Source organism: Neolamprologus multifasciatus, chromosome 18, assembly GCF_963576455.1.
Source record: "Neolamprologus multifasciatus chromosome 18, fNeoMul1.2, whole genome shotgun sequence".
In the NCBI taxonomy this organism is placed as follows: domain Eukaryota; kingdom Metazoa; phylum Chordata; class Actinopteri; order Cichliformes; family Cichlidae; genus Neolamprologus; species Neolamprologus multifasciatus.
In genome coordinates, this window is record NC_140456.1 from 3,664,251 (window position 1) to 3,688,799 (window position 24,549).

The following is a 24,549-nucleotide window of genomic DNA, read 5'->3' on the forward strand; positions in this document are numbered from 1 at the left end:
GCTGGGATCTGATCTGCTGCTTCACATCAGAGCTTCTTTTCTGGATGAGATGGATCAGCTCAGTGAAGATCTTCTCACTGTGCTCCACTGTTTGATCAGCAGACTGATTGATGGCCTCCACCTCCTGTTGAAGCAGCTTCACATCTTTCTCTCTGTCCTGGATTCTCTGCTGGATGTTTTGTCGACTCACCTCCAGCTCTCTCTGCCTCTCAGTAGGAAGAAGAGTGAGGGTTATCAGACTTTATTCCAGGAAGAGATGCACTAAAGGATTCTTATGTGTTTACCCATTTTCTGTTCAAAACCCATAGAAATATAATGTCATGCTTTTCAGTTCATCGGGTAAATCTGCTAAATTAGTAATTTTGTTCTCTACAATAATTCAGATTTAAAAAATCACTGATAGTGATAAAAACAAACAAAGGAAAAATAAAAAACTTGCCAATAAAATAAAACTCAGCACACAAACTGACTTTCATAACTTATTTTCTTCAGTTACACAGACTGGATCCCACACTAGTCTTTTGCTGCCCTCTACTATTTCTCATTGAAGTTGTATCTATGAGATTATAGAAAGCCCAAAACTGTGTTCCACAGAAACAGAAACTTTATTGTCGCAGTTACATTCATGCAGCACTTCACCTTGTATATAACATATACAGGACATAGAATGAGACTAATATCACCACCGCTGTCTGTAGAAACTAGACGAACCTCAACCTAAATTAAGGCCGTTACTGGTGCTGACTGCAGCCCCATAACCATCAGATAGCAACTGAGACCGCAGGGCTTCAAAAACAGAAAAAAGTCTTCAAAGGCCTCGTCTCCTTGAATGCCACAGAACTGTCCGTTTGGACTTTGCAAGAGAGCACCAAACACGGGACATTGAAAGGTGATAGAAAGTTTTATTCTCTGATGAGAAATATTTAACCTTGATGGTCTCCAACATTACTGGCATGACAGGCAGATCCCACCTGAGATGTTTCCTATGTGCCACAGGAGGTGCATGCGCGACAAACGCTGGCTATGTCCAGATGTTGCAGAGAGCATGACTGAGGGCCCTCGTTTGCATGGTAACGACTGGGTTTTTCAACAGGATAACGCTACAGTGCACAGTGCCCGCAGGACAACGGACTTCTTCCACTCTTTTTGGCCCATTCCCCTGATTTAAATCCAATTGAGAACCTTTGGGGATGGATGGCAAGGGAAGTTTACAAAAATGGACAACCGTTCCTGATAGCAGATGTCCTTCATGTGGCCGTCTTCACCACTTGGAAAATTGTTCCCACTAACCTCATGGAAGTGCTTGCATCAAACAAATATTTGAAGTATCAATGACATAATGGTGGAGCTACTCATTACCAAGTTCATGTTTGGAACTTTGATTTTTGATTTTTTGAGGTGTGGTCCTAAACCTTTGATAAACTGTAAAACAGCCTGTTTCAGTTTAAATGTGGTTTTCAATAAATTGCATGCTCAAAATGTTTTGTCTCACTCCCATTTCTTCTTGTTGCAAGTTGAAGCTCTATTTGGAACCTTGTTAAGATCCAACCATGCAAAATATATTTTTTTTTTGCCATTTTTCAAGTGGTCTTAAACTTTTGATCAGGACTGTATGAGGAGATTCAAGTGGAGAATAGACCACAGCTTGCTTTGCACCCACTCACATAAATGGGGATACATCACATGACTCTTTTTCCATACAAAGTGATTCCTATATGAGTGCAGCCTTTTTCCAATCAGATAATAATGATAAAAGGCTGTAAAAATCTATAAAGTACAAATCAGTTTGTCAGTAAAATGCATCAGTGTTGCAAAAAAGATAAGACTTTTGGTAAATCTGATGATCTAGCCCACAGATAATACATTTCACCCAGCAGAGAATATACATTGTACTAAAAACATACTCTACGTAAAAAGTCAGTGAAAGTGTGGCACTTCCAGCTGATTTTTAAATCAAACCTCAGAACATAACCTGCTACTGAGCAGGGTTTGTGTTCAGAATCAGTTACCTTGGTGATTTAGCAAGGGAAAAAAGAGAGCCACTGACACAAGCTAACCTTTTAATCTCCATCCATGGTACAACCCTTTGTACTACAAAGCAGGGTTATCATATTCAGGTTAGGTTAACCTAGTCTCAGTATGGTGTTTTGTACTAGAAAGGTGGTTTACATCTTATTGAGGTATATCACCATGGTAACATATCAAGAATCAAGAATCAGAGGACATGAGAGGACAGCATTAGAACAGAAAACAAAAAAAAACTCCTCTGCACAGAGAGCACATAAATGTCCACATCACAACCATGAAGCACGTGACAAGCAACAGCGGTGGGTGAGGGGTGAGAAGTAAGCCGATGCAGACACAGCCATCCTGCCCTGCAGCTATTCATCCAGCGCTGGGCCCAGACCCGCCGTCCAACTTGGCCTTGGAGATAAGCACACGAAGGCGTTTGGAACCAAGAGTCTAAACACAGTTTGTTATCAGGGGAGAGATTATTTGTTATGTTCAGTTCCAGCCTTGAGACCGTAGCTGGCGCTGATATTGTAGCCGCATGAAATAATGGTGGTGTTCTTTCTTTAGTGCGATCCATCGTTCCAATCAACATAGTGGGCAGCCTTGTGGGGATTTGAACAGCCGTTTCCGCTTTCTTTAGTCTTCGATAAGCCAGGGCCAAGCCAGGGCCGATCAGCAAGAACCCTGTTATCATGGTTCCGAAAAGATGTCTTCAATGTCTTGTCACGGGCTCTCCCGAACCCAGGCTTCTCATTGAGAAGAGGGTGTCAATTGCGTTCAGGGACCAGTTGATCAAATCCATAATTCCTCTTTTAGGTTTACAGAACAGACTGTGAGACTCTTCCAGGGTAAAGGGAGAGAAGTAGACAAGACTAGACAGAGACATGAGAAAGCCAAGCAGGAAAGATAAGGGAAGGGAGAAAGTGCCACCGCCTTCGTCAAGAGCCAAACTATTTTTTACTGTAAATCTGTAAAACTAACCTGAAATCACTGCCCACTGACCAGTCTGATGGAAAATACATGCTGTAAAATAAAATAATTGTCCCCTCACTGATCTATTTTGTACGTATTTGTTAGGCTTCCATTTTAAAATGTCTGATTTAGGGTCAAAAGCATTGATGAGACTAACATATTAAAAGTTATTTACTGTCACATTTACATGCAATTTCCACTGTAAACCAGCAGTTATAGTACATAAATATCATATGTGTGCATCATTGATTAAAGTAGACTTGTAAAACAGAGTGAGGCAAGTTCAAGTAGTGAAAAAAACATTTTCTGAATTTATGTAAAACAATATGAGGGAAAAAAAGTGTGAAACAAGACAGAGCGCTCTGATATTTCAGAGATTACACCTTAAAATTTTCAATTAATTAATTAATTGAAATACTTAAGTTAAAAAAAGAACCAACAGTTGTAAATACAGTTCAAGAGGACAGGCACATGCTGAAGTTTACGCCTCAAGAAAGTCAACACCACAACACATGAAGAGACCTTGAATCCATAATGATATAATATTTTTGGTCTTGTCTTACTTTCTAGCAGCTTTTAAACCTGTTCAGAAAATGACTAAGTTATTATTATAACTAAAGCTCTCCCAAATTTTGTAAGTAAGTAAAAACCTTTTAAACTGTATGAATTTTCATATGTCTTTTCAAATGGATAATCTGAATGAATCTTTTCCCACATATGCTACAAGAGTGTATCTTTTCCCCTGTGTGAATTCTTATATGAGTTTTCAATGTTGATGAAACCGTAAATTCTTTCCCACAGGTGTTACAAGAATAGGGCCTCTCACCTGTGTGAACTCTCACGTGGGTTTTTAATGTTGATTTTCGACTGAATGTTTTCCCACAGGTGCTACAAGAATACGGCTTCTCACCTGTGTGAATTCTCATATGACGTTTCAGTTCTGATTTCCAGGTAAATGTTTTCCCACACGTGCTACAAGAATGTGGCTTCTCACCTGTGTGGATTCTGATGTGATGTGCCAAAGTTGATTTCTGACTGAATGAGTTACCACAGGTGTTACAAGAATATGGCTTCTCGCCCGTGTGAATTCTCATGTGAGTTTTCAAGTTTATAATTTGACTGAATCTTTTTCCACAGGTGCTACAAGAATGTGGCTTCTCACCTGTATGAATTTTCAAATGTTTAGTTAGTCTGGATTTATCGTGAAACGCTTTTCCACAAGTGTCACATTTTACAGACGTTTTTCCACAAGTGTCACACTTTACAGACTTTTTACTTGTGTCAGTGTTACACTGACTCTCTGATCCAGGAGAGTTGCAAGACAGTTTCCGGTCACTGTGTGCTTCTGGTTCACTGTGATCCACAAAATTATCAGATTCCTGCTTCAGTCCAAGCTGCTCCCTTTCCTGACTGGTACAGAGTTCCTCCTTTTCCTCTTTAATCTGTGGAGGCTCTGAGTCATCCTGGTCCAGACTGGAGTTCTTATCCTGCTTACAGACCTGCTGGTCTGTGAGATCCTCCTGCTCCTTAGAGACATGCTGATGTTGGAGGTCTGAAGGGACAAATTGAAAAAGAAAAAACTGAAACATCTGAAAAAAAATACATTTCAATCTTCATGCGTCGGAGTCTCGATAAAGCCTGACTCTGACTCTGACTCTGAAATAATGCCACTGTCTACATTCAGTAAGGAAGTATTGTTCATGATGGTAGGATGAAGAAGCATCATTAATGCAGCTGTACAGCAAGCACTGAGCATAAACGCCGAAGAAAAACTCCCTTTTAACAGGAAGAAACCTCCATTTTTACCATGAAGACAAGTGGACTGGAAAATGGTTTATAAATAAAGGCTGCTTTCGATTTTTCCAAATGTGCAACTTTTCACTATTTTATGCCTGCATAGTCATGTGACAGCAAAAACAGATAAGTATGTAAAATAGAAAAATTTTATCGTGAAATTGGCTCATCATCAAAATATTGATAATGTTCCCAGAGGAAGTGTAAGATTAAGCGTTAGCTGCAGATGATTCTAACAGCAATAAACATGTTGGATTTCCTGCTATAATTACATTCTTATTACAAACAAAAGTTAATCTGTTGGGTCTTTATTTTCTCTGATACTGAGAGGGCACAGTAACCTTGTTATAACGAAGGCTTGTGAGCTTACTGTTCGAAATCGGGCATATTCAAGTTCATGTTCTGCATCTTTAACCACTGGGTGATTGAGTAACACGTTTGCAGAATGCTTGGATTTTTTTTACACTCAGGTATAATTTTGTTTCTTGTGGTTTTATTTTGGCGGGTGTCAAAAATTCTTCTACGTAGGAAAAACCTTCACTTTGTTACACTGTAGCTTCTGCTGCCATTAACTTGTGTTCATGTTTTGCTATATTTATTGAGCACCTTTGCCACAAAGACGATTAATTAATTAAAATCCACTGAATCTCATTTTCAGCTTATAATAATATAGTAATCTAATCTCAAAACTATTTCTTCTCAACCAACAGATTTCAGCTGGACTTCAACTTGTTTTAGTAACCTTCAACAGTCAAAATAAACACATTTAAAATAATTTTAGTGAAATAAACAAATCCCTATATTCAGATTGGATAAAGTGCTTTTACCTTCAACTGACACAAACTGTAGGTTTAATGTTAAATGTTCACAGTTTAGAAAAAAAATGCATTAAAGTTACTTATTGCAGTTAGTCCTTAAATTCTTCCTAAAAGTAACTCTGAGCTCTGATTAGCATCCAAATTGAGTCATATTTATTTTTCTAAGACCTTTACAGTTTTACATACTTATTCTGTGTAAGTTTATTTCAGGTTTCCAGTTGGTGTCACTTAGTCTGTCCTGGTCTTCCCTGGCCCAGACGAGGATGCCTTTGCAATCGTGCTTCAGTACAAGCTGTTCTCCCTCCAGACTGGTGCAAATTTCCTCCTCTTCCTCTTTAGTCTGCTGAGAATCTGGATCCTGCTGGTCCAGATTGGAGTGACTCTCCTGGTTACAGACCTGCTGGTTATCCATACCCTCTTCTTCCTTACATTCATCTTCGTGTGGGAGGTCTTGAGGAACAAAAACACACAAGAAAACATTTACTAATGTGATGATGGAAAAACACACATGAGCAAATATATCCCAGCATATGTAACCATGTCCCTCACATATGAGTGAAATGTTTCAAGGTATTCCTATGAGTTCTGACAGTCTTATTAGCAAAGTTGTCACACTTTCAGTCCCCACTTATGTTGGACACTGGTGCCTTCACAGAGGCCCACACCACAGTTACGTCAGAACTGTTTTTCTGTTGTTGGAGGGGAAGACACTCAGAGTAGGTAAGTGGCACATTAAGGAAGTCACATACCTGTGAACTATATTACTGAGGTCCACAGGCACGAGTCTGATCAGTAGGGTTGATTAAATCTATTTATTTTTAATCAAAACATTGTTTTGTAATGCTGTATATACATTATAATAACATGGACATGCATTTAGTATAAACAGGTGATTGCAACTGTAATGCAAACTGTGCAGCTCCATGCTAAACTTTTGCACAATCGCATGTGTTTCATGAGACAGATCATACACATTTATTTCCTGAATTAAACAGCCTACTGGAAGCAAAATATACCAACCTAAAGAAGTATAAATGAAAAAATTCTATGTAAATGTATATTATTATTAGATATTAAAGGAATAAAACCACAACACATCAACACTCGGTTGATGTCGGCCTTTGCTGTCTGTCTTCAATCGTCTCCTGGCAGATAGACTAATAACAGCACAAACATGAGTAGACCAAAGACTGGTTGTACACACAGATGATCTCTGCAGACAGATGGGCTATGAGTAGTTGCCCACAGTCTGCCAACGGACTGCTAAGGCACTGCCATTGCCGAACCATAATTTTGCCCTAAGGCAGTGGTTCTTAACCTTGTTGGAGGTACCGAACCCCACCAGTTTCATATGCGAATTCATTGAACCCCTCTTTAGTGAAAAATAAAATGTGATTTTTTTCAAATTCAAGACGTAGATATGTTTTTTACTGGTGCACAAAATGAGCCGTGCATGTCACGGCGGAGGCTCTGCCCAAACCCCTGAGACCAACTCACCGAACCCCTAGGGTTCGATCGAACCCAGGTTAAGAACCACTGCCCTAAGGGCTTCTCGAGGACCAATGTGTTGGTTGCAACCACAATATAGAAAGCAGCTAAATTAAAAGAAATTAAATTAAATTATAAAGTTTGATTAGCTGTTGAAACAAATATGTGATCTTGTTAAGTGTGTAATAACGTAGTGTAAAAGTGTAATAAACAGCTAAACCTACTTGGAGCAGAGACTGCTGAGCCACTGCTGAGGGCGATGTAAAATCACCCTGAATGATAAAGATCTGGAAAAAGTTTGTGGAACATCTGAAAAACTGTAATTTTTGCCTCAAACCAACGTTGCCCTGATGCCAAGAAAACTTTCCTAGACAACGGTCGAGGAATGTAGCCAGAGAGAGGATGCCGTGAACTTTCCCCGATCCCTCACTCGCTTTTTTTTTACACTGTATTCTGCTGTGGATTCCATATCTTGTGACACAGGCATGATATTTTACTCAGTTTCGTTTATACTGGACCTGCAAGCATTTATTGTGTTGTTTATAAGATTTTTTACACCAGAAGTCTCAGTGGAAAAGCACATTTGTCATGAGAATTGTTTTAGTTCACCTGGAAATGCATTCATTTTACTTAGGCATTCACGCATTTGTTTGTTTGTTTTACAGCAGGTATACTCTGTCAGTTTCTTGGTCAAATTAAAGTGAGGATGCAGCAAATATGATCTCAATTTCATATTAAATACGGGCGTTAGAGATTAAAACTCTGCCTATTATTGTGTCTTTGAAAGCGATTGTATTTAATGAACTTACAGCACAGTTTGCTCTCTTTATGTTGATACAGCTCAACTAACAGTCTAAGTCTTCATCTCTCACTTACACGAAAGTTATAAATGAAATGAGAAGAGTGATTATTATACTTGGTTGTTAAAGTAAATGGATGGTTGAAATACTAATAACAGATCGGGTATTGTTTCCATAATCTCTACACTCACGTGTATCCGCTGGGAATAAACAGAAGCGGTGGTATTAAAAACATTAACTTTAAATTACAAGGCCCAGCCTAAATACTGCCGCTTATCGTTTAAGACAAAGAGAAGCACTTCTATTATTTATCTAAAAAATAAAAACCTCAGAGCTGCGCCTTCATTTTATTCTACAAACTGGGCTGTGATTTAGGTGCTGCGTGAGTCATCCCAGTTTTACATACCGATCATGTGTAACTTTATCTCCGGTTTCCGGCTGATATCCAGCAGCCTGAGCTGATGGTTGATTTCCTCCTCATACCGGACGATCGTTTTTTTAACCTCTGAGAAGATTTCTTCAGCAACGCCAGTCAATCTATCCCTGATGAAGTCTCTCATATACTGAACTGAAGACATTGCTGAGCCGTAACACAGACGCATCGTTTCCGTTCGTCCTCGTCTTGTGTTGGATCTGCGGAAAGCTTAAGGAGCGCCCCCTGCAGCTCAGGCTGAGAATTCCAATCAGAAACAAATCCTTACAGTGCAGCGAGTAACGTGGACACAGGCACCAAAACTTCATGCTTGGAGCAACGACTGTAGTCATTGGTTTGGAGCCATTATCTTGAAAATGTCTTTATTTATTTTTGCTTTCAATCTTAGGAAACAGCTGTTTTCTAAATCTCAGATTTAAACTAACTACAACATGAAAGACTGAAGTTTAATGAAGTCAGCAATGTCTCTAAGCTAAAGTCAGGCTAAAGTCAGGCATAGAGCGGCTGAGTGAATGTGGTCTGGATTCTGTCATGGTTTCAGGGAAGAAGGACACAATACCTGCTCATCTGGAGGACTGAGGACCTGAGAGTCTCAGAGCTCTGACACAAAACCTCAGAGGATGGATATTGTTGTTGGACGAGTTTGTAGACTCACATCTTCTACAACTGAAATAGTTCTCCATCACACCACCAGCCCACAGACTTCCAAATGACATAAAAATCATACATGAAACTGGTTCCCTCATTTTACAGTAAAGGGTGTTTCCTTGATAACATGTGGATGCTTTGCTTTGCTCCATAGACTGCTATTGTTCCTTCAGCACTGGTGTGATCACATTATAGAGACAGATTACAGTAAATTATATAGTTTCAAAAATAAGGCAAATATTGGGCTGGCGGTAGAGGTGCTTCCATATTTTTATCCTTTAAGTAAATTATCTTTAACTGCGGCCCCGAGCTAATGGGAAGCAAGGAGAGGGGCTTTAACAGTGGACAGAGCTAAAGCTGCAAGTTTCAGACAGAATGAGCTGAGGCGCTGCAGTACAGCCCAGTAAAAGATAAAAACTGAAAAAAACAACAACACCCTGATAACGACTGTGTTTAGTCTGTTCCCATTCCATGCAAGGCCACCTGGGTTGGCTGGTAGACTGTTTACTTAGCCTGGCAGGGCGAAGGACACTGTCTCAGCTAACTATGGACACGCACACACACACACTTACACTGATAAGCACACACTCATCCCCCTCCCTTTCCAAACGCCTTCGATGCTTGTTTCCTGCGGGGGAACACGGCGGGTCTGTGTGCCGCGCTGGAATGGTAGCGCTGTGCAGGGCGGCTAATGTGTTCGCTTCGGATTACTCCTCACCCCCCACCCAATCCTGTGGCTTGTCATGTCTTTCACAAAGTTGTGCTGTGGACATTTCTGTGCTTTTTGTGCAGAGGAGTTTTGTTTTTTTTTGTTTCCTGTTCTCATGCTGTCCTACCATGGAAGCACAGCAGGAGTAGAGGTCTCTTTTTTCCTCTTGTACTTTCCCACTGTAGTGTATATTTCAGTGTTTTTCTGTAACGCTACCGATCTCCGACTTGTATCCCCATGTAATGTCTGTGTTGTGTGTGTAAGGTGGGGGTGGGGGGTCCCAAATGAAGCTTTGATTGATTGATTGTCATTTTCCAGCTTTTAGTCCTGTGTAGCCTCCTCACTGAACAACAAAGGAATCGAAACCTGGCTGTAAATGTTTTTTCCAAAACACAAATCTCCATCTATAATTGATGGTCATCACTTCAAGAGCCTAAAATTATATTTTAAAAAATATATAAAATTTCACAAAAATTCTCTGTTTTTGGTAAGATCACAGAGACTGTATCTACTGAGGAAGTTCAGTGGTCTGCTGGAAGTGTTTTAACATGTTTTATGTAAATGTGACTGCAGATTAGTATAAGTCTTTAAACATTTGTGAGAAGTAAACCAGCAACCAGTATGGATCAGGCTTTCAAACCTTCAGTGCTTTAATGTGGCCGTGTAGATGTCTCAAGTAATATTTTCTGTGCTCATTTCTCTCAACCAAAAGGCTCCATCTAGAACCGATGCTTGTCAGCTCTACAGTTTATAACAAGAAAAATAATAATTAATTAATTTATCAGTTTAAATAAATATAAAATCAGGCTTTTTTCTAAATCATAACAAGCCAATAAAACATTTACAACCAGGTTTCGATTCCTTTGTTGTTCAGTGAGGAGGCTACACAGGACTAAAAGCTGGAAAATGACAATCAATCAATCAATCAAAGCTTCATTTGGGACCCCCCACCCCCACCTTACACACACAACACAGACATCACATGGGGATACAAGTCAGAGAACGGTTGCAATACAGAAAAACCACTGAAATGGACACTACAATGGGAAAAGTACAAGAGGAAAAAAAGAGACCTCTAGTCATGCTGGGCTACAGGAGGACAGCATGAGAACAGGAAACAAAAAAACTCCTCTGCACAGAAAAGCACATAAATGTCCACAGTACAACATTATAGAGCACGTGACCAGCAACAGGGTTGGGTAGGGGGTGAGGAGTAATCCCAGGCAACACAGCAGCCATCCGGCCACTGCGCCGACTCTCCAACGCGGGCCCAGACCCGCCTCGTGTTCCCAGGAGGCAACAAGCATCGAAGGCATTGGAAGAGGAAGGGGGATGTGTGAATGCTTATCAGTGTAAGTGTATGTGTGTGCGTGTTCATAGTTCAGCTGAGACAGTGTCCTTCGCCCTTCAGGCTAAGTAAACAGTCTGCTAGCCAACCCAGGTGGCCTTGCATGGGATGGGAAAAATAGTCATCACACAGTCGTTATCAGGGAGTTTTTGTTCGGCTCCAGCCTTGGGCCTGTGCAGCTGGCGCCGTGGTGTCCGCATGTTTCTGTATCTTAACATTGTTTTGCAGTGAAAAGTAACTGCCCCCCTTCATTTCATTCTCCCACATATTCTGCCACATATGAGTTGTGCTTTCTTTGATGATGCATCTGAATTCAGAAGTTCTGATGTTTATTCTTAATAAGCTTTTGGATTTAATATGCCAAATACATCTCATTAATACCATTTTGACTGCTAACACACAACACTCATTCTCCCCGATTCAAACAGAAACCCCACTGATTCTGCTTTTTCTTGTTCAGCAGAATGAATAGCTTCACCCTTAAGTCTCACCCTAAGTTTGATTGTTTGATCCATCATCAGTTTTTCCAAAGCTGGGCTTGTAGTTGTCAGTGATTAAGTTTGAATTACCTAATAATTGTGAAAGTAATGATTTATTGATCCAGTTTACCATGATCTATGACACAATATTATAAAGGTTTTAATTAGCCTAATAATATGTAATATGATGTAAAACAGTGCACAAACTGAGCTGAGGTGCTTTAACCTCCTCTACATCCCTGTTAGCAGGATGAAGGCGCCCTCTTGTGTTGTGCATCACTCTCAGATTTCACTTGTTAACCTGCAGGAAGACAAAACTTCACTGAGCCTTCAGCAGCTTCAACATCACCAGTAAAGACAGATTTAAATATGTGTAATATCACACTGTGTCAGTTTGTTTACAGGAGTCACAACCTGTAACACTGATGCTGCATTCCAACAACTAAAATAAATGTCTCATTTCTCAGTAATGAAGCTCTTTTAGTGATGAAAGCTGAAATTTCACAGAAAAAGCTTAACTCTGAATTTTGTTTCAGAAGGAAAACTGCTTCAGCAGTTTCTCGCAGATTAGTTTCAAATTTTCTCGATCAGAGGGAGATCCTGAAATAATGAGTAAAACACCTTGTTTAGGGTTCAGGGTTTTATTTTTTCTTTAGTTTTTTAAAGTAAATATCTCTTCATTGATTATAATCATAAATATTATAGTTTTATATCATTAATTTGTCATTTTTAATGCAAATATTTGGTCTACCAAACAGATAAAAGTAACTGTACTTTTAGGTTAACATTTTTCGCCTTGGTCAGCAATGACTCTTGGGATAGTGGGCCACAAAGGATACACTTGGTGTTTCGTTCAAATCTCAGGAAATGGAGGAGACATTTGCCATAAAACAACTTTTAAATAAGTTTTTCCATCTGCCCATGCCAAACAGCTTTTTCTGCTACTGACTCTTGATTGGTCTTGTTCATTAGATTTGACTGGATGGTTGTCTGGCAATTTAACAGTTCATTGATTTAACAAATAGAAGCCTCAGTAGCATGTGGAAGAACCATATAGAGCATGGCATCTCCTCCTCATGCTGGTCACACAGTGCTGTGGGATGGCATCCCATTCATCACCCAGCATGTGTTGCTGGTCAGCCACTGTGGCCATGCTACTCATTCTGGCACGAACTACACATCAAGTCGATCCCATGAGTGTTCGGTGGGATTGAGGTCTGGACTACAGGCAGGCCACTTCATCCTCCCTTCTCCCAGATTCTGGGGGTAGTCTCTGATAAACCCCGGACTGTGGGGGTGAGTGTTGTCACCTTGGAGCAGAGTTTGGTCTCAGCCTGTGGAGATATGGGACTGCCACTGATGCAGAATCTCATCTCAGTGTAACTGAGCATTAAGGTCCAATGATGACAACCTTTGTTTTTCCAGTGAGGGGGATGTAGTCCCAGTCTTCCATATCCTCTTGCGTACCTTTATTTCAAATCTACTGGAGCCTGCCCACAAAATGATGAATTTTATATACATACATATATGTATGTGTTGTGTGTCAGGTATAATGTCAATGAGAGGACCTGAAACGGCTCGTATAAGATTATTAATTCAGGCGTTGCATTAAGGCCTAGTGTAAAATAGCAGCGAATCATGGCCTCTGTATTTATATTCTTGATGTTTACTAGAGCTGAGAATGAGCCTGTTTCTCCTTCAAAGTACCATTGATAAAATATAATATCCAACCTTAAAACATTAAAAATGTTTTGTAGGAAAACCAACCCAAATGCAGGATTCAAAAAACAGGCAGGAGTAACAAAAACCTAACATTTAATTAGGTCAGCAACCAGCTTTCAAAATAAAACACACTGAAACTTGATAGAAACCCATAGCGGAAGGCTAGAGGGGAAAAAAAGCAAAAAAGAGCTATATTTAAAAAAAATTAGCTGGAACACAAAGAAGAAAAAGAAACTCAAGTAATGATTACCATAAAACAAAAGCATAAAAATAACAAGTATGTTTTAAATGACAAAACTCCAAGACTAAAGCGCAATAGCGCAAAGTCATATCATATGCTAATCATCAGGCTAAATATGACAAAAGTGCTTATTTGAAGACCAAAAGCAATGACAAACCATATAAACATATTAAACATCTTTTACCATTGCACTTTCACGCAGTTTAACTGTAAACCTGCAGCTACATTGCACAAATGTCTCGTCACCAGAAGTGTTTCATGAAATCTTTATTTAAACTTTAAAGATAAATAACATACTAAGCACATTGCTAAGAACACAATAAACACCACAACACATTCAGTGACCTGAAAGTCTAGTCTGTCTCTTGCTAGTGGAGTTTTTCCTTGATCTGTTGCTTAGCCGGGCAGCTTTTTAGTTTACAGCATCAATAAGTACGCATAATTTACTTACTGCGCATAAGCGTAGATATACACATTATAACAGACGAACTCCTATGTTGTTGTAAGCTGTTTGACGTTTCTTAGTTGCCCTCCATCCTCAGCTGGAGTAAACGATCGAGTCCATTCACCAACTGCACCGTGCTTTGCTTAGAATGTCTGGATTTTTAATAAACTCATATTAACTTTAAGAGTCATGTTTTTGTCAAACCATGTGAAGGACTGAAATTTCATTTGACAATCAGGTGCCATGTTACAAATCATGTTGCTTGTCAATACTGCACTACAACTAAGCGTACATATTTATTTACCAGCCTACAGACATTATACACACCTCCTGCCGTCAAGCCATTTGTAATGAAATACAGATTAGTCATTAAAAAAAAACAAAAAAAAACAAAAAAAAAAGATACAAGACAGAAGAAAAACTGAGAAAAAAAAACAAAAAAAAAAAAAAACAACAACTCAGAAGAATCAAATCTTTACTATGAAAAACAAAACTAAACAAAAATGAACATTTGTTTAAGTTTTTTTTTTTAAAACAAAGCTATTTAGTGAATCAAGTTTAAGGACATAATTCTACAATTAATTTTTGTGTATTATCTCTACAGGCTAAAAATATCATTTCTAGATTTAAAAACAAGGAAACAAAAGGCTTTCCCTACAATTATAAGAATAAGCCAGTATTAGAATATATGAGATCATTTTTTCCTCACAGGTGTTGCACTGATTTGGCGTCTCACCGGTGCGTGCTTTGCTATGAACACAGTGCTAAAAATCTAAAAGATGACATTTTTAACCAGTATGATTTCTCATGTGTCTTTTGAACTGTGTTTTCTGCTTGAATGTTTTCCCACATGTGCTACAAAAATGTGACTTCTCGCCCGTGTGAATCCTCATCTGTGCTTTCAATCCAAATGAGTATCTATATCTTTTGCCACGGGGGCCAGACGATAATGGCTTCTCACCTGTGTGAATTTTCATGTGTGTTTTCAAGTGTATCATTTGACTGAAGCTTCTCTCACATATGGTGCAAACGTATGGCTTCTCACCTGTGTGAATTCTTGTGTGTTTTCGGAATCCTGATAAGTCCCTGAATGTTTTTCCACAGATGCTACAAGAATATGGCTTTTCACCTGTGTGAATTCTAGTGTGAGTTTTGAATGATTTTAAATCTCTAAAACATTTCCCACAAGTACTGCAAGAATAGGGTTTCTCACCAGTGTGAATTCTCATGTGAACTTTGAATGCAGATGAGAAACTAAATTTGTTTCCACAGACACTACAACAATAAGGCTTCTCACCTGTGTGAACTCTCTGGTGTTCATTTAGTCCAGATTTAAAATGAAAGACTTTTCCACAAGTTTCACATTTTAAACCCTTTTTAAATGTGTTTGTTGTATACTGGCCCTCTGAGCCGGGAGACTCATCCGCTCCCTCACCGCGAGGTTTCCTCTTTATCGGCTCTGCTCTTCTAGTTGATCCCAAATCCACATGCCTGCCTTCTTCCACATCTCGCCTCTGTGATTCAGGTAAGTTATGAGAGAGAAACTGCTCACGCTTTGGTTCTGGCCTACACTGCTCGTAAGTCTGAGTCACCATAAAGGTATCACTCTCCTGCTTCAGTGCAAACTGCTCTCCCTCCTGACTGATGCACAATTCCTCCGGTTCCTCTTTAATGTGTCGCAGCTCTGGGTGCTCCTGGCCCAGGCTGGAGTACCTCTCCTGGTTACACACCTGATGGTCATCCAGCTCCTCTTCTTCCTTACAGTCGTGTTGTTGTGGGAGGTCTGAAGGGACAAATATGAAAACACATCTTTGGTTCTGGATGTCTGGATTCGGAGCAGTTGCAGTCATGGTACAAAAAACATAGAATTACATATTAAATTAAAATAAAATGTTGTTAGCAGGTCTTAAATTAAGCAGATACAGTCTCAGATAATAAAAAGTAAACAGATGCTGCTAATCTAAAGCACTTTATTAACTGATCATCTTTACGTGTGACCACCTCTATAGCTTCTTTGGCATTTTCTGGACTGGAGGTTAAAGGTGTGTTTTTGCAGATTGCAGAACATTGAAAATATTACAATTATTCCAAAACAGAAGCTTTACAAAATATTTGTTTCATAAAGTCTTCCACTACAGGATAAAATGCAGAATTAATTAAATGTTCATTAAAAATTACTCAGCAGCCTTTTATTGCCGCTTATTCACAAGGAAAACTAGTTGATCTTTGCTGGTTTCAGACACTAAACACTTTGTCTGCTGACAATTTTAGACTCGCATCTCAAATTTGATAAGCATGTAAAGAAAATGTCATAGTAGTTATGGCTAATCTGAATGTTTTAACTTAGTTTGACACTGTATAACGACATTAGCATACCTACATTCCCTCCCTCAAGGTCCTACCACAACATTTTAATAACATTGGGTCTGGGCTTTGACTGGGCCATTGCAACACTGTGACTGTTTTCTTTTCAGCCATTCTGTTGTAGATTTGGTGGTGTGATTGGGATCATTGCCCTGTTATACGAATTATTCTCCTCCAAATTTTATTAATTAGAAAGACTGTCTCAAATTTGACTCTACAGGGTGGGCCATTTATATGGATACACCGTAATAACATGGGAATGGTTGGTGATATTAAAGCCCTGTTTGTGGCACATTAGTATATGTGAGGGGGCAAACTCCTCAAGATGGGTGGTGACCATGGTGGCCATTTAGAAGTCGGCCATCTTGGATACAACTGTTGTTTTTTTTCAATAGGAAGAGGGCCATGTGACACATCAAACTTATTGGTAATGTCACAAGAAAAACAATGGTGTGCTTGGTTTCAACGTAACTTTATTCTTTCATGAGTTATTTACAAGTTTCTCTTTGTTCACAGCCATTGACATGTCAAAGAGGTTAACATGTGAGGAGCGGATCGAAATTGTGTTAATATCTGGTGAACGCAGTAACCGGGTCATTGCAGCAGATTTCAATGCAAGACACCCTACGAGACCACCCATCTCCCATGCTACAGTCAGCAAACTGTATTTGCTGACTGTGTTGGATTTGCCCAAATGTGGACGCAAGAAAACTGTCACTAATGAAGAAACATCAGTGGCTGTCCTAGCTTCATTCAGCAAGAGCCCACAGCCTAGCACTCGCCGCATGTCACTGGAGAGTGGCATTAGTCGAACAGCCCTTCGGCGGATATTAGCTACTCACAAATGGCACCCTTACAAACTCCAGCTACTGCAGCATCTCAACGAGGATGACCCAGATCGGCGCACAGAATTTGCAGAATGGGCAAAACAAAAATTGGAAGAGGACCCTCAGTTCACACAGAAGATTTTGTTCAGTGATGAGGCAAACTTTTATGTGAATGGTGAAGTTAACAAACAAAACCACCGGTCTGACACTAACCCACATTGGATGGATCCCTCCAAGACTGTTGGACCAACAAAAGTGATGGTTTGGTGTGGTATATGGGGTACAACGATAGTGGGTCCATTCTTCATCAATGGAAACCTCAAGGCCACTGGATATTTGAAATTGCTACATGATGATGTGTTTCCCTCTTTATGCACTGAAGCTGGCACGTTCCTGAGTTTTTCCAGCAAGACGGTGCACCACCACATTATGGGTGCCAGGTCGGAGCATTCCTAGATGAACAGTTTCCTGGAAAGTGGATTGGTCGTCGTGGGCCAGTTGAATGGCCCCCAAGGTCTCCCAATCTGACCCCCTTAGACTTTTATCTTTGGGGTCATCTGAAGGCAATTGTCTATGGTGTGAAGATACGAGATGTGCAGCACCTGAAACTACGGATACTGGATGCCTGTGCTGGCATTTCTCCTGCGGTGTTGCTATCAGTGTGTGAAGAGTGGGAGAAGAGGGTTGCATTGACAATCCAACACAATGGGCAGCATATTGAACACATTTTATAAGTGGTCAGAAACTTGTAAATAACTCATGAAAGAATAAAGTTACATTGAAACCAAGCACACCATTGTTTTTCTTGTGACATTACCAATAAGTTTGATGTGTCACATGGCCCTCTTCCTATTGAAAAAACAAAAGTTGTATCCAAGATGGCCGACTTCTAAATGGCCACCATGGTCACACCCATCTTGAGGAGTTTGCCCCCTCACATATACTAATGTGCCACAAACAGGACTTTAATATCACCAACCATTCCCATGTTATTATGGTGTATCCATATAAATGGCCCACCCTGTACAATACTTTGTTATGGTCCTGTAGCTGGAAAACAAGCCCAAATCATCACCCATCCACTACTGTGCAAAATAAGTGGTATGAGGGCTTTTGTAAAATATGGTGCTGTGTATTATAGCAAACCCCTCCCCTATTCTGTCCAAAGGACATTGCTCTAGACATCTTGTGGTTTATTCAGATGGAACACTGCAAACCTAAGCCATGCTGCCATGTTCTTTGTGGGGGCGAGATTAGCCTTTCTCCTGGCAACTCTTCCAAACAACCCCAATTCTTTTTAGTCTTTTACTAATTTTACTGTCATGAACTTTAACATGCCAACTAAGGCCTTTACAGTCTGGGATGTATCTCTTGAATTTCTTGCAATTTCATTGAACATTGAGATGTATTTGCTAGGGTATCAATAACTGGAAAGAATGGCAGCTACCTTGAATGTTTTCCACTTGTGACTAATCTTTCTCATTGTAGAATGATGGACTCCAAATTGTTTAATGACCTTTTCCATATGAGTAGACAACAGCTGCTTGTGTAGGATCATTGCTAATGTCTTTTCTAATACTACAGCTGAAAATTATCTGCCACTTTAACTGATTTTTTGTAGCCCCTCAGCTGGATCCTTTGAAGAAAAGTAAGTTCACTCAGAGTCCGTCTCAAATTACAGAGGTCCTTCTGGGCTGAGCCTAGAAATCCACTGGAACAAGCTCGTTTCCACAAATATGCCAACATTTAGAGGAGATGTTGAAAAATTATGTTTTTACTGAGGTAGTATTCTGTAGCATTTTATTTTTGTCTCCTGGTGCCTTTGTGAGCTCTTTTCGCAAGCAGTCATACTTGCAAATGACTCTGACGTCCCAGTTTGTTTACTTGGATTTGTTGAAGCATCACTTTCACTTGTTTTGGTCATATACTTATCATGTTTATATTTATTTTATTTAAAAGAGACGGTGCATATTAATGAATATGCTAAATTTAGCTATATAGGCTAATTTCATCTGCACTTTTTACAGTTTGTTGGTGCTTTCTTCAGGTTTGTGGTGTTTCACCATGACAGTTGCAGTGTGTGTGTGTGTGTGTGTGTGTGTGTGTGTGTGTGTGTGTGTGTGTGTGTGTGTGTGTGTGTGTGTGTGTGTGTGTGTGTAAGATCTCTACAGCACAGCTGCATACCTGATCTGTGTAATAAATTTCTTTCAGGACTCCAGATGACATCCAGCAGCCTGAGGCGCTCTTCCCCGGTCCAGAAAATGATGCCATCGGCCTCCTGTTTCACTACAAGCTGCTCTCCTGCCTGAGCGATGCAGAGTTCCTCCTGTTCCTCTTTAATCGGTGGAACATCAGGATTCTCCTGGTCCACACTGGAGCTCCTCTCCTGGTTACAGACCTGCTGATCATCACGAACTTCTTTGTCCTTACACTTCATGTTGCTGTGGGATGTCTTGATGAACAAAGTGACACAAGAAAAAAGTTACTAATGTGATGACAGGAAAACAGATCTGAGCAAATACATTCCAGCAAATTTAATAATAATAATGATAATAATAATAATAATAATAATAATAATAATAATAATGGATTGCATTTATATAGCGCTTTTCAAGACCCTCAAAGCGCTTTACAATTCCACTATTCATTCACACACACATTCACACACTGGTGGAGGCAGCTACAGTTGTAGCCACAGCTGCCCTGGGGCAAACTGACTGTTTCTATTAAGGAACAACTTCAGAATATCAAAAACAGATACTATTACACTGGTTATTTACATCCAAACAAACTTTCAACCATAAAAATTACATTTAAATCAACAATGAAACTTTTTTTTTTTTAAATCAAAAGCTGTTCGATAAAGGACTAGACCTAATTAGCCCACTCTTTAATTCAGATGGTTGCCTGCTTTCATATTCAGAATTTGTCCTTTTATCAAACGTGTGATACCAAAATAATATGCAAATGTTTGCGATGCAAGTCCAGATTGTGCAGTGAGACATTTATTTGCAGCACAGATGGAAACTACATCACACCACCCTTTGATCTCGGCTCTCCCATGACTGTGTCTTTAATCAGCAACAAAGCATCAACAGAATGATCAGAAACAAAAAAAACCCAAAAAATTATTTTACCCAGAAAGCTCCTACTGACCAATAAATGGTGACATTTAACACCATTAAACGTTACCTCACAGTGACCAGACTTGTTTACATTTCTAGAAGACGTTTCACCTTTTATCCGACAAGCTTCTCTGGTTCTAAAACCTAATGGTGAAGAAACCCGGGTATTTCAACTCTAGTGGGAGTTGTCCCTTAGGAACTTGACCCACTATTGATTATGTGAAAAAGGGCGTAGGTCATTATCAGCAGAATTTTCATTTGAAACCATTGTAAGATCTGGCCTCACCCGATTATGGCCTATTGAGATCAACTGATGCAAGATGTGAGTGGGCCCTGAGGTGCCTGGAAGTGATGTTAAAACTGTATTGTAGGTAGCAGACGGTTGATGTCGTAATCCACCCCCTCTGTTCAAGGATGGCAACAATGGAATCCTCGAAAGAGCGACCTTTGACCTTTAGATGCTGATGTACTCCCAAGTCTTGTCTTGTCAACGTGGCTCTTCTATGCTGTGCCATGCATTTATGGAGTGGCTGTTTGGTTTCTCCAACGTATGCACTGCACAGCATGCACCATGTTGTTTTGTAAAGGAGCGTATGCAGTGCAGTGAAGAGTGCTCAGACCTCTACATTGAAGAAACCAACTTTAAAATAAAATATTTGTAAGTTAAAATAAAAAGATCAAATAATGAAAACTCTGACAAGACTCAAACCTGTTTCTGTGACCACAAGCTAACATTCTCCTTCTGATACCACTAAGCAGCCCAACGGAGTCTCGAGTTTACTTAATACATCCTGTTCAAAAGCTTGGTTGATAAAAGACTGGGCCTAATTAGCCAACTCCTTAAATCAGATGGTCTCCTGCTCAGTTTAACACAGGCGGCTTCCTGCTCAATAAAACAAAACATCACTTTAATTTGTATAAAATGACCAAAAGTGTCTCTTTCACTAGCTTCACAGAAGGAGTCATGATAGAAACAGACCAAAAATCATGTTAATTAATGAATCACATTGGAATAATCTGTTTCCAGCGAGCTGTTCAGTGTGAAACGTGTGCTGCAGTCAGTTTACAGCTCTGAGCGGATCAGTGTTTCTTTAAATGTAACTGTACCATTTAAAGAGAGAATTACAAAAAAATAACTGAATGTCAGCCACTTAAGATGCCATCATGGAGATGTTTTAGTGGTGATTGTCTTAAAACAATTGATGGTTACTGTGAAAAACAAATGATCATCTTAAATAATCAAACATCATGGGGAATATATAAACACTGACTCTGCTGCGTTAATTTATTGTAAAAAGTATGAATGAGTTCAAGGCATTGAGAACTTCATTCAGAAAACTAGTGATTTTAGTCATCAAGAAATAAACTGGTGATCCCTCTACAGCCATACTGCCCCCCCCCCTCTCCTCGCGGGGTCTTTAATCTGGTTAAATCACCACGTGATATACTCGCAGAAATTGATGAATCCGCGGATGTAATCCGAAACACGGACTGGAATATCTAAACCAATCTATCTAGTTCAGGTAAAAACAGCTAACACGGAACACCAGCGTTTACATTCTGGTTTTCTGTTAACGGGTCCTGAATGCTGCTTCTGTTTCACTGTTTTGCCGTGAATGCGGCACACCGGCCTGCGCACACACCGCATGGAGTCCGCGGGTGTCCGCAAGCACGAAGGTTTTCACCGCGATGTTTTAGTAAAGTCACTTTCTGCTGTGTCTCTCTGGATGTTTAGTGTTAAACGCTTACCTTTTAAAAAGACAAAAGCACTTGTGTGATTAGCTGCTCCCTGATTTTAGTCTGTTAGCATACAAGCTGCGCTCTGATCAGTGTTAGTTCAATGAGACCGTCACAGTTTCACAAACCTGCTTTGTGTGACTTTATCTCGGGTTTCCGGTTGTTCTGCAGCAGTCTGAGCTCACGGCTGACCTCCTCCTCATATTTCGTTTGTTAAGCTGGCAGGATTTCTTCAGCAGCAGCAGATAAACTCTCACACGGCGAACTAAATATATTGTCGAGTAATAAAAGTCACGTCATTTCCGTTCTGTTTCGTCTTCCGGTAAATCACGCGTATCGAAGTTGCACTGCTGCCCCCCTCTGGTCATTCATACAATTTCAACCAGAACCAAGTCATTACATAGAGTCTTTTGCAGAAACCTGGATACAGAATTTACACTTCTCCAGTGACCCCAGTTCAGTGTTGATTTAAAGAATAGACTGTGATGTCATCCCTGACAGTTCCTCATGCATGAGGTTTCTTTCTGAAACCTGTAATGCCAGCCAGAACCTGGTCAAATTCACCTCATCCCTCCTCCTGCTTGTTTTTACACATAACAGATTTTCTGTATCTTAACGGTCATTCATAATGAGAAGTAATGGCACTCCTTCATTCTCCCACTGCTTCTGGCACAACACTGTTATGTTTTCTTTGATGATTCAGAACAGCCCATCCTTAGCTTAATACCTCTTTTAATTGCCCCTCAGGGTGCGGTGACTCAGGCCCTTCTGTGTGTTGGTATCTACAGACACCCTACTGATGCTCCTGTGTTTTCAGTACTATATAAATAAATCTGATTGGACTCCAGCCTGAATTTCTTTCTTTCTGTAGTATAAACAGACAACCGCCTTCAGTCACCTAAGCTTTACATTGCCTGTAGGTCTGTTATGTCAAAATCAAAGTCTCATTTACCATTTTGTGGACCTTCTGGCCATCTGCAGAAATCTGGGGTGCAGCTGAATAGTCACTTTCATTTAGGAAGGGTCCTAACTGAGTGACAGGACAAGTATCTGTGTGGGAGCTGTAATAAGAGCTCATCTCTAGGTATTAAGAAAGCTGCTTCACTGATTGCTTTATAACGTCATTTAGCAGAGGATACAAGGAATCAACCCTTATGAAAGGAAAACAGATAATATCATCTCATAGTTCACAGCAACACAGTGTCTGACCACTCATGAAAAGGATCAACTGTCAAAGTGGCATGCACATGTAAATGCTAGTTGTATTTTTCAGTTTTCAACAGCAGACCTTAAAGCCACAGCTGAACTATGGCCACAATAAAAATAATAACATCTGCTTCTTGTTGCATGAGGGCCCTACATTTATATAGGCTCTCTAAATCCAGATGAAGAATTAAAATGATCAAAATGCTTTTACTGTCACGGTTTACAGGGGCAGACCATGTGTTGGTGAGTGGGGACCCAGGTGCAGACACAGGCGAGGAAACCAAACTAACTTGAACAATAGGCGAGCCTTTTATTACGGCTTATAATCAGGTCAACAAAACAAGGGAGTACGCACAGAGGCAAAGCTAAACTGGGCAGGCTGAATACTGAGACTATGAAAGCTAGGAAGGCAATGACAATGAGACGGTGAAGACTATAAACAGGACTTTGTGCAGGAACATGAAGGAACTATGAACTCAAGCAACATGACCTGCACAGTGTCCTGAAACCTGACATGACATGAGGGCTGGAACACAGGCAACAATGAACGAAGGGAGACAGAGGACTTAAATACAAACATGAGGTGATCGGGGGAAGTGGAGACGCCTGAGGAAACAACTGACACAAATGAATCATAATGACACCACAGGGGAAGAGTAAAATTAAACACAGTAACCATAGAAACACAAGATCTCTTCAAAATAAAACAGGAAACATGATGAGACAGACATGACAACACAAACTTGACAACATAAGACATGCAGACATGAAACACATGAAGGGCAAGGAAGACTAAAACACAGCGGGAGAAGACATGAGGGGATCTAATAAACAGAGAACTAAAGGCTGAGCAGCTTAGGAGCTTAAGAAAAATAGATGAACTTAACATAAATAAAGAATAACAAAATACAAGGACTCAAGTCCTAACTTTTGCAAACAATCTGGATCGGATTAATTAATTTTTGCTTTGGGTCTTCTGGGATAGACTCCAGGCTCCTCCTCACCCCCAACAACCACTCACGACCCTGAACTGGATAAGAGGTAGATGTTAGAAATTTTGCTTTAAACATAGAAAACAAATAGGAGGAAAGGAATACACAAAATCACCTCTCCAGTGAGCATGTCACAGTGTGTGGAGTGAGAGAACAGAGTGCAGAGTTTAACAAACAAAACCAAAAGAGACATTTATTTAGGGTGATACATTTACTAAAATCAAAAGTCCATAAATGTGACTAATATATAAACTAAACACAGGGAGAACTGGAAACACTAACAGTTACTCAGAATACAAATTAGGAAACACAGACAGCCGATCAGGCAGAACAAGCTGTACAGCACAACAGGAAATGGAGGGAAACTGAGGCTATGAATACACAGAGA

At 39.9% G+C, this 24,549-nt stretch overlaps 2 protein-coding genes across 4 annotated transcripts; both read right to left on the reverse strand.

Moving 5' to 3' along the window:
- Positions 1-329: 329 nt before the first annotated feature.
- On the reverse strand, positions 330-8,651 carry LOC146497033 (uncharacterized). 3 transcript variants are annotated; one of them, XM_085140855.1, is made up of 4 exons: positions 8,292-8,521; positions 5,784-6,047; positions 1,413-4,537; positions 330-971 (listed from the first exon to the last, which is right to left on the reverse strand). In XM_085140855.1, the coding sequence occupies exons 1-3, from the start codon at positions 8,485-8,487 to the stop codon at positions 3,639-3,641; spliced, it is 1,359 nt and encodes a 452-aa protein (XP_084996981.1). In that variant the 5' UTR covers positions 8,488-8,521; the 3' UTR covers positions 330-971; positions 1,413-3,638. The 3 variants fall into 3 exon arrangements, with proteins under 3 accessions (XP_084996981.1, XP_084996982.1, XP_084996983.1); XM_085140856.1 differs by lacking the exon at positions 8,292-8,521 and adding an exon at positions 7,310-7,585; XM_085140857.1 differs by lacking the exon at positions 5,784-6,047 and having other exon boundaries at positions 8,292-8,651.
- Positions 8,652-14,363: 5,712 nt separating this feature from the next.
- On the reverse strand, positions 14,364-22,272 carry LOC146497034 (uncharacterized). Its single transcript, XM_085140871.1, has 3 exons — positions 22,092-22,272; positions 19,286-19,553; positions 14,364-15,693 (listed from the first exon to the last, which is right to left on the reverse strand). The coding sequence occupies exons 2-3, from the start codon at positions 19,536-19,538 to the stop codon at positions 14,699-14,701; spliced, it is 1,248 nt and encodes a 415-aa protein (XP_084996997.1). The 5' UTR covers positions 19,539-19,553; positions 22,092-22,272; the 3' UTR covers positions 14,364-14,698.
- Positions 22,273-24,549: the final 2,277 nt, after the last annotated feature.